At 35.9% G+C, this 11,523-nt stretch overlaps 1 protein-coding gene across 1 annotated transcript; it reads right to left on the reverse strand.

Annotated features, from left to right (window-relative positions):
* Positions 1-522: 522 nt before the first annotated feature.
* On the reverse strand, positions 523-2,712 carry LOC132603091 (protein ALP1-like). Its single transcript, XM_060315976.1, has one exon. It carries the CDS (start codon positions 2,627-2,629, stop codon positions 707-709), a length of 1,923 nt encoding a protein of 640 aa, XP_060171959.1. The 5' UTR covers positions 2,630-2,712; the 3' UTR covers positions 523-706.
* Between the last annotated feature and the right edge of the window lie 8,811 nt (positions 2,713-11,523).

Genomic DNA, 11,523 nt, shown 5'->3' on the forward strand with positions numbered 1-11,523 from the left:
TTTCAGGAATAGTCAGGTGAGAACACCAGCTAAAAGCCAAAATAAGCTCAAACTCACAAAAAGCAAGAACTCAAGTAAAGACAAATGGGTATTGATAATATGGATATCCATTTTTTAGCAACTAATATCCATATTTGTCTTTTTTTGGGATCAATATCAGCAATGCAGTTCATCCAACCATAAACTTAATCCGAATTATTGAGCTACAACACAATCAAACCCGAATCCATTGTTCAATGGTCAGTTATCCAACCCACATCTAATGGGTTGGATTGGACGGTTACTTGTTTTTTAATCATTTTGCCAGCCCTAATTGCAACCATCAACAATAAATTTAGTTTTTTCATTTTCTTTTTCTTCTTCTTCTTTCCCACTTTGCTCCTTTAACATGAAACTTGTTTGGGTTATGCTTCTAACTTGTCTTTATTTTTTTCGGGTAATGTTTCCTTCCTTAATTCCCATGGAGTTATCAGTTCATTTCTGTCTATTTCAGCATAATAAACATCAAACACAAGACACCAATACCGAATCAGCAGCTAATACTACTTAAATTTTTCCAAAATGATTCTACATGAGACCAACATAGAACTCGAAATGTGAAAGGCAAACTGCTACTAAATTTCTATCTAAGGCAACTTAACATCAGACTAATATATACATACCACTATAAGATGTTAAGCAGAAATAACAACATAAACTACTAAATTTATTCCCTCTGACTTACCCTAAATAAGTGCGAGGCAAGCGCATCCCTAGTCTTCTTCCCGCTTTCATCAACCTCTCCATCAAACACCAGAAACTCTTCATTCCTCGGATAGTCCTTGGTTTCATCCGCCACTGCTTCACTACACTTGATAAGAAAATTATGCAGCAAACAGCAAGTCACAATTACAAACGGAAACGCCTCAAGACATTGCTCGTTCCATTTCTTAGCTAAAAGCTTCCACTTTTCCCTAACTCTCCCAAAAGCTGTCCCCACCAACTGCATTCCTTTTCTATGCACAGAATTAAACGCCATTTCCGTCCCATCTTCCTCGTTCGATCCCTTGTACGGTGTGAGAACCCACGGTAAAAGTGGGAAACAAGAATCACCAAGAATGTACTGAGGTATTGAATTTCCATCATTTAGCTCAAAAGATGGACCATTTAAGTACTCTTTTGATTCCTCAACACCTAAATAAAGCTTAGATTTTCGTAAAACGTTTTCGGGTTTCATACTACCAGGCCATCCAGCTGATACATCCAAGAATCTTCCTTCAGAATCAACCAAAGCTTGAACTAACAAAAACCCATTTTCACCCATCAAATCACCATCAAGTTCAAACTTTTCAATACCCAAAACACCACAACAATTAGGTAAAGATATCCAACCAAACCCTACAATAACCCTATTGATATCACTCTTTAGTTCAAACAAATGTCCAAGATTCTCATTTATAGCTTTACATACAGTATAAAAAACGCGACACGCGCTTGGGGAATCAATGCCAAATCGTCGCGAAATAGCGGAGAAAGAAGCACCATGAGCAAGACGATAAAGGGCAGCAGCTAGAGCATAGTTTGGTGGAACAGGAAGTGAAGAAAGTGAAGGTGTTAAAAGGCGAAGTAAAAGAGTGAAAGAGGTTTTAGTAAGATTGAAATTTTCAGCCCAAAGGCTGTCCAAATCGGCTGCCCGAAATAGCTGAGACCCCCAATCAGCGGCGCGTGGAGAATCCGGATCGGCGCGTGGATGAGTAAGGTTGGCGCGTGTGGAAGAGGGGGTTGTAGAATTGGAAGTTTCAGCCAAAAGGGTGTCTGAATCATCTTTCACACATGGCTGGGACGCGCAAACAGCGGCGCGTGGAGAAGCAAGATTGGCGCGTGAGGAAGAGGGGTTTGTAAGATTGGAAGTTTCAGCCAAAAGGGTGTCCGAATCAGCTTTCAGAAACCGCTGGGACCTGCCATTGGCGGCGCGTGAATAAGTAATGACGGCGCGTGGATTATAGGGTTTTGTAAAATTGGAAGTTCCAGCACAAAGGGTGTCCGAATCCGCCGCCAGTAATGGCTGGGATGTAAAATCACCGGCGCGTGGAGAAGCAACGGCGGCGCGTGCAGAGGAGGGATTTGCAGGATTGGAAGTTTCAGCCAAAATGGTGTCCGAATCAGTTTTCAAAAATCTCTGGGACCCACGATCGGAAGCGCGTGGAGGTTGTGGGGCGGCGCGTGGATCATCGGGATTCGCGATATTGGAAGATTCAGCCAAAAGGGTGTCCGAATCAACCGCCAGAAACCTCTGGAACCAGCAATCAGCGGCGCGTGGAGAAGGTGTATCGGCGCGTGGGACAGCGCGTGGAGGTGGTGGTGGGAGGTTGAGAAGTGAAACAATGTTGGAAATGGAAGTGGAAGTGTTGGAGATGAGGGATTCTAGGGAAAGTGACTGGTTAGGGAGGAGATGAAGGTCGTGATTTACGAGGAAAGAATGGGCAGAAGAGATGGCTGAGATGAGTTGTGGGATGAGTTTAGTGCAGTGTTGGTGACGGAGTTGAAGTGTGGCTTTGAATTTCTTGGTGAGTTTTGTTATTTTTTTGGTTAGTAATGTCTTGTTCTTTTTCTTCTTCTTTCTTCCTCTCTTTCTCCCAGCAGTGGCCATGTTTGTGCTTAGATTTCAAAGCAAATAGGTTTCTTGTTATGGGGGTTTAAATATTCCTAGATGGATCCATTGGAGTACAAGCTAATAAATCCTTTTTCCTGAAAAGACTGTTAAATTTTCTTTTTTGAGTTAGAGCCCGTTTGGATGGGTTTATAAGTTGCTGAAAACACTTTATATTTTCAGTTTTTTTAAGTGTTTGACTGATCAGTTTATAAGTTATTTTGTGCTTAAAATAAGCCTAAAAAAATAAGTTGGCCCGTTTGGGTTAGCTTTAAAAAAGCAGTTTATAAGTTGTAAACAGCTTATAAGTTAAAAAAAAAAAAAATTGGGGTAAAAAAAATAAGTTGGGGTAGCCCAACTTTTTTTTTTTTTGGCTTATAAGCTGCTTTTTTTAAGCCTATCCAAACAGGCTCTTAATAGTGTTATAAAATAAAGCATATAAAGTAAATATAACAGAGACAAATATATAGAAAGAAACTGATATATTATTCAACCGTTGACTTAAGAGAGATTTCATTGTATATTTCATTCTACAAATGAACTCCTATTTATTGGAGGAAAAACGAAACAACTTAGGTGCCCAAGCAAACTTGGTGGCCAAGTTTTCTTGCCATCCAAGTTTACTTGGTGGACATTCAATTTACAACACTCCTCCTTGAATGTTCATTAATTAGATAGTGCACCTCATTAAAGCCTTATTAGGAAAAACTCTGTGGGAAAAAGTCCTAATAAAGAAAAAAGAGTACACATATCTAGTAATACGCTTTGAGAGCTGCATTATTAAAAATCTTGTCAGGAAAATCCAAATGGGACAAAATCTTGGTCAAGCAAAAAAGAGTACAACGCGTATTTTCTCCCCCTGATTAAAGCATCACATAATTCTTGAAGATGATGTACACCGATCCTGTATACCAACTTATCATATTTTGAGATTGGCAGAATCTTGATCAGATCTATAAAATGGTCATTTGACGAACTGGTTGATCATTTGCATCTTCATTCCTTGATAGAGTTGCATCATCGTCATATAATATTGTTGCAATCACACCAAGTACATTCTTGATTTGGTTTACAAACTGTTGTTATCTTTATATGATTTGGCTGTCAGTAAAATAACATGGTATGACAGTGATTCTTCATGGAAATAAATAACAAATCTGGATCAAACTTTTATGTCAAACATATGAATGCCCCGTATATCCAAAACAATTAGACAATATTTGTTAGGATAAACGCATTAATGTCAGGACTTTCATTTGCAATATGCAATTGATCCTATTTCAACATCTGTATATAAGAGAAAGATTCTATCATGATTATAGTTACGACGAGATAGATAAACGCATCAATTGCACAAATATATGGTACTTCAGGACCAATTTAATTCTCATTTCAACCTCTTTTAGCAGATAATCTAATGTGTTGGAAACTCTTCAAGAGTTCCAATAATATTCAAGTCATCAACTTGCACAATTATATGAAAGATTATGATTATCATAAAGAGACAAAGGTAAACAGGGTCATCTTTGTACCCTTCGTCAATGAATATTCACTAAGGTGATTAAGTTATATTCACCTTACCTAATTTAATCCGTATAAGGATTATGAACAAGTTCCCCCAAAACTTGTATATGCTTCAGGCATTTTGAATCATTTAGAAATTTTTGAGTTTTATCGAGTAATACATATAGACTGTGACAACATCCATTTAGTAGTTAAATGGCGTGACATCTTCTCATGTTTGGACTACAGGTCCAATAAACTTTACGCTTACCAAGATGCATCATATCACTTGGTAATTATTTATACGTCAACATGCTTTAAGAGACGTAGAACTCAGATCCTCACAATCTTATAAAATATTGAGCGTCATATTGCAGCAAAGATATCGTCGACGAAATATCATTTTGTATCGGTTCGCAATTCTACATAATTTATTGAGATCTCATCACGTCATCATTTTCAGGTACTTGAACCTCCCATAAGGTTTCATGAAGTGTTATGTCGTAGGTTCTTCAAAAGCACATTGTCTCCTTATTCTGATCATTTGCTCCTCCCCTTTTTGAAGGATTATCATATTTGAAACCAAAGGTCTACCATGTTCCATGCATGATATAGACTTTGTCCTTCAGGGACATTCGGAGCATTTTGCAGAGAAAATATGAAATAGTTAGATCAGCAAATGCTTCCAGCATTTGACTTGAATTATTAGAGGATCATACTGATGATAATTCACAACATATTTCTTAGTTGCATATTCTCTCCCCCTTATGTTAGAAAAGCTAACACATATTCTCATTTTCTTTAGAAAATCCATCTGTGTGCATCATGGTATATCCATTAATCATATACCGCACATCAAAAGATATAAGATGAAAATATCTAGTTCCTGACCCTGAGCCAATTATGAGGGGGGAATTTATCATAATTCATTGATCCGAAGCATACAAGTGTCGTTGTATGCAATATATCATATCTCAGACCAACACATGAAACTTTGTTCTCATGAGCAATGGCTTGGCTATATATCGGAGGCATTCAACGCCAAATCATCTTGGATATAAACCAGCATTATCAAGATGAATTATCTTGATTGCATATTCTGAAAATTGTGCTTCCAACTCAATTATTTGAGCAAGCAACTTCGTAAATGTCAAACTGCAGGTTGACAATAAACGCACATGTGACGTCTCATAGATGCATCTATTTAAGACATCACATCGCAGGTGAAGGGGCCACATTCACCTTTTATGTTTTCCAAAATTTAGGGAATTCAATCCCAACATTAGCTGGTATAATCAATTTATCATGAGAACAAGGAACACAAACAACTTCAATATGTTTCGAATACTCAATTAGTATATCAGATTTAAATCAGGACGACCAAAACGATCATATCAACTGATAAAATTATTTGTACCCTTAAACTTCAAGTTTACCATGATGAGTGCTATTTACTTTAGTAAGCTTCTGGTTTACTATGGCATGAGATTTTATGTCATAAACTTCTGGTTTATCGTGACATGTGATCCCATCATACTCGGTTAACGTTTCATACACGTATTTCTTACCCGTAACAACTTAAAGATATTCAATCTTCTAATCATTTGTAGTCTCAATATGATAACCAATTTTATTGCTAGTAAACTTCAGGTTTACTATAATCTGTGTTCCGATCGTAACGATTACGATTTAGGACGAATGATGCTGCCATATATATCCTGTTCGAGAGACTTTAATTTATTTACCATAATCAGATACTATTTGGACCCTGCTTGTGTCATGATACTTATAGATAAACAATTAGCTCTTCTGGATGATCATTAGTTTCTATTACCAAATATTTATTAGATAGTTCTGATATCACGTAAGAAAATCTGGTTAGACACTACTCGTGTCATGAAGGAAAATAATAATCAAATGGAAATTTAAATACAAACTATAAATTATGAAAAGTAAATGTTAAGCTTAAACTTTAGTATTTCAAATATCTACTTCGAGGAGATTAGACATTAATATCTGAATATTTTGTATCAAAGCGACAACTACATTGAGAGTAGATTCAAGAGTTCTACCACTTCGGGAGTAGAATTCAGAGTCTTACTACTTCGGGAGTAGAGGTCAAAGTTCTACTACTTCGGGAGTAGAATTCTATTACTTTGAGAGTACAGTTCAAAGACTACTACTTCGGGACTAGAGTTCTGAGTTTACTACTTTAGGAGTAAAGTATAAAATATTTAGAATATTTTTTCTCAATTATTTTATCTCTTCTGGAGATGAATCGTGATATTTTCACAATCAAATGCACGTTCATATTTATAGGCTTTACTACAGGCTATCACATTCACTTCAGGGAATGGATATGTATTTATAACATTTATCAAAAGTTCTCATTCTTTAGGAATGAAACATAATTATCTGAACGTGCCTTAAGCATATCAAATCGTGATAGCTTAGAATCTCTAAGATATTGCTACTTCAAATCAAGGCATACATAATTCTTCAGTTGTAGTCACGACAAGCCTATGAAAATATTATCACTTCTAGTGATAAACGAAGACATGATATTACCACTTCCGATGGTTGTATATATATATATATATATATATATATATATATAAACTCTGCTGGAATTGAATCGTGATGTTAATAGCATAATATTTCTTGATATCTTATCACGTATTGCTCTTCAGGAGCAATTAATGCTTTTGAAATTTTAATAGCGTGTAAGAGATTAAGGCATACGTACATATCAAAATTCATAACTTGTTAAAGAATCATATTTGCAATGATCCCACCTTACCTGTAGGTTGCCAACGAATCTTATATTCATATGCATATGTTAATCTCTTTTCTTAAGCTGGCCACCAAGTAAAGACTTGTGATAAAATTACAATCTTTACTAGCTACTCCCACAAGAAAATTGAGTAAGTATAAAAAGAACGGAAAAGGGTCAAATATACCCCTGTAGTATCAGAAAAGGGTTAAATATGTTGGGAAGAAACAAGCAATAACCAAATTGCACGATAAGATTATTTTACTCTATTATTACTTTGCTTATATTTTATGTACTAATGATAAGATTATTATATTAACGCTAAATTATGAAATTTATTATTATTGTTATTATTATTATTATTATTACTACTACATAATATATTTGATCTAATTTAGAAGCCAAAAGAAATACAAGGAAAAAGATATTTCAATCCCAAAATTCGGACCACAACAACCCATATTTTACACCCAAATTTGCCAAACACCCACAACAACCCACTATCCGAAATATTCAACCAGCCCATCCTCTATCGTTTTAACGATCCAACCCATCATCGCAACCGACCCGACCCGGTTCATTCAAAAGAATGAAGCCATTAGGGTTCGGTCCCTTTCTCCTTGACGCCTCCTCTTCTCCTTCTCTCTTATCCCTCTCTCATCACCCCCTCACTCGTCCCTTTCCTCTTTCAGCAAGAAGCCAAATTTCCACAGTCATGGCAGAAAAACAGATACCATTTCCGTATATCCAATAAACGTCTCTCTCGCCTCTTTCCTTTTCCAACAATGATTCATTTTGCCTCAACGATGGCAGATCTTTGCCATGCCATTTTCATGTAAATACTTTCCTCTTTCATCTTCAACGGTTTTGGTCAACATAAATGGCCAAAAGCACTTCTGAAATTTCTGAAAAAGAAGCAGCTTTAAGGATTTGATTTTGATTTTCAAATGGCGAATTCATCCCTCCCAAAAAACTTCGTAAAAGCCCTATCCTCACTCTATAAAGGAAGAGAAGCTTACACCTTGAAAGAGGAGGAGATAACTCAGCTTTTTTTTCCAGAGAGACCCAACTATCTTCCAAACTTGATTTTTCCTTTTTCCGGTGAACTTTAGCCGCGACCAAGGTATTCGACTCACCCAACTCTAGTTTCGAAATCGTTCTTGAGGAGAAGGGTAGATCCGAGACTCTGTGTCCCTGTTCACTGCTCCCACAACAGGTAAAACCATTATCCCTATTTCTATTTTTGTTGTGCATTACTGTTAAGACGAGTTCCCATGTAGTATAAAATGTGTTATCTACAGTTTTCTTGCTTTCCTGGGCTTAATATAATTCTGTAAATATGAATGCATATGTCGAGTACAATGCGCGTTTGCTGAAGTTGATCTTTTTTTCGAATTTGCAATGTTTGGCTGAAACTGGACTTTAGAGTTTTAGCGTTGTCTTTCGAACTCTGTCCGAAACGATAGATGATACTCTGGATAAAACGAGATGGCCAGTTAGTAACTGTTTTACAGCTTAATTGTCAACTAAGTCTTTAGCTGAATGTTGTGTTTAAATATTGCTCAGCTTGGTTAAATGTAGTAAAATATAGTTTATTCAAGCCAGCATGAATCAGTAGAATGACTATGTGTTTAGTTTGAAGGCATAAGATGGCCTGCTCATTGGTCTTGTTTGTTAGTAAAACTCGGTAATTATGAGATGTTTGCTAAACAGACTTTGTCCGAGCCTGTGAAACTTGACTGACTTAAAAGGGATAGACATATTTCTGTTGTCTACTCATAGAAGCTTTAGTATTGAAGGCTGGTATATATGTGCATAAACATCCGTGTAATCACCGAAAATGAGTCTGTGCAACCTTTTACAAGTAGAATGTGTTAATCAGTAGAACTAGGATTAGCATAGGCTTAACAGGAATTGAATTTTTTGTTGTGGCTATGTGTTTTTTCCTATGTACTCTGAGTCTACCTATCCTGCTTATCTTTACCAAGTGCCTACTCTAAGTGATTCCAATTAGGATATAATTTCAGCATAGCTTTCTTATACTGTGTACTCATACATGTGATGGTTTAATGTAGTGCTTCTTAACATCCCTTGCGTTATGTTGAGTAAATGAAATTGTTGAGGGAAGTCTGAGGTCTATGCGTATATCCGATAAGCATTTATATATATGCTCATATTATGTATTTGAAAACCCCTGAAATCTTGCTTTAGCATTTGACATGTTGCACAACATCTGGGAAAAGGCAAGTGTGTCTTATCTGTCATAAAATGGTCTGGTAACACTGGAAATTAGTTCTATAAGCATGTTTGTTGGATAGTTGGTCATCTCTGCATATTTGAGTTGCCATGCTTGCTTGTGTTTGTCCCTTTTTTTTCCCCTTTTGAACATTTCATGTTAGAAGCATAATAGTATGAGACAATGCATTCTTCTTAGCTCAGCTGGTATGGATTTCTCTGTCAAAGTGGTTTCCAAGTATATTGCATGTCCTAGCAGGAACACATGTGTATTAAAGTTCAAAATAAAGTATAGTATAGCATCCTCTAAAATTAAGCTTTGATTTCTGTTTCGGCCGCTATATATGAAGTGTATATCAGGTATAATCTTGGTATATCAGTCCCCTAGACTTGGATATTTCTTCCTGCGCATTATGTAATACTTGATTTGGGCATGTCTTCTATTTGCTTTTCCTTTTGGGTTATTGTCTATACGAACTGGGTTGATGCTGCTAATATTTTTATTTTATTTTGAAGAATGTGTCTTTGTATATCTTCACTTTACTAATCATTTTCTTTTGTTTTTATGCATGACCTTTGCGTACGATTCCGAGGGACTCATCCTTCTTCCGCATCCGGTGTTGGGCTAAAGGCCCAACGTAATGTTTTCGAGTCAGCCTCATCAGCCCCATCCACATAAATTTATTAATTTGTTGGGCCGAAGCCCAACAACAAACAGATCGCAGCAGTTCCATAAAATGGGCTGAGCCCATTTAATTTTATCTGCTCCTTATTTTGTGCACTTAAGTTGTATTGTACAACTAATACTTGGTTTGTTTTCTTAGCTAGAATGAACCTTAGTGGAATTAGTGGGTTAGTTTTAGTATGGTGGGTAGTTAATCTAAAAGAGAAACTAACAATTATTCCCATAGGTTTCATCCCCTTTTTTATATTAAAATTATTTATAGCATCTATAATATTTTTTTAGAATAATTAATTTCCAAAATAGCATGACTACATATTTTGAGCTAAAAGAATCACGATTTATTATTACTATCTTAGAAAATTAAAACATCACAAATTTCACACTAACGTCAGCTTGTTTTAAGAAATAAGAAAAACGAACTAGTTTTCATGGATAACTGTTATACTTTAGCTCCTTTCCAGCACTTGAAATACGTATTTGTTAAAACAACCTTTGCACAGTTTGTATTGAACTAATAGTCTTTCTATAAAACCTTTAAATTTTATTAATATTAATCTTACAATGACTCTTTTTAATTTGTTAGTCAGCACAACTTGTTTTCTCCAAATATATATAAAACGTTACATATCCCTTTTTTTTTTAGTTTACTTACAACTAAACTCTTTTATGCAAATTATTATTTTTCTTGTACAAGTCCTATTTTAAATAGCATTTTTACATGTCTATCTATAACTTTAGCAATACTTACAATGCTATTTTATTTTCTATAATATTATATTTACACTTAGCCTAATTAATTAACATAAGTCCGGTCGGTTAACCATTATTAATGGATCTTAGAGGATGCCTAATACCTTCCCTCTAGGTTAGTTGAACCCTTATCTAGAATCTTAAGTTTCAGAGACTTTTAAAACGGAGTTAACTTTAAAATAACTTTAATTAACTTTAGGTGCCCTAATTCACCATAATAATTAGGCGGCGACTCCCTTAACTTTAATTAACCCCAGAATTACCGCGATGTTGTAAATCATTTTGACTCCGGTTAAAATGGGGTATAACAGCTTGACGACTCTGCTGGGGACACTTAGGTTCTAACCATAACGGACTTAATTAAATAGGCTTTGTGTGTTTGTTTTAATTACTTATTTGTTGATTAATTGTTTTTACATGCTATTACTTGTTTGTTTGATATAAATTGTTTAAGTGTTACTGCTTTGATATAAACTGTCATCCCGTATCACTTTTCTCCACATCTGGAAATTCACACTATCACACGTACACGCGAGGTGTGTTTTGCGCACCCGCAAATTTCTTTCAAAATCCCAAATTTTAGGAGAGTTGGCATATGCGCGGGGTGTCCGGATTTCTGTGTGACTGCGTAGCCTTCTCACTAGAGTTGTCCGCTCGGGAACCTTGCGTCTAGTGAACCCACTCTTAGCCAACCTAGAGTAGAGCTAAACCAACGCCCTTATTAGGAGCATACATTTCATGACCTAGGAGGTTTAATACCCTTGGTGTATTAAACCCATTAGATGACTTTACCCAAAACGTCCAAGTGGGTCCACAACCCCAAGTGACAATAATCATACTTTATGTGCATGTTTGAAGGATAACTGTGCCTAAATATTGACTATTTTCTCTAACTAATTAAACTTTAGGAGGGAGGGAATGACTAACGTTTCTATGACAGGTATCGAT

The sequence above is a fragment of the Lycium barbarum genome, chromosome 7 (genome assembly GCF_019175385.1).
Source record: "Lycium barbarum isolate Lr01 chromosome 7, ASM1917538v2, whole genome shotgun sequence".
In the NCBI taxonomy this organism is placed as follows: Eukaryota; Viridiplantae; Streptophyta; class Magnoliopsida; order Solanales; family Solanaceae; genus Lycium; species Lycium barbarum.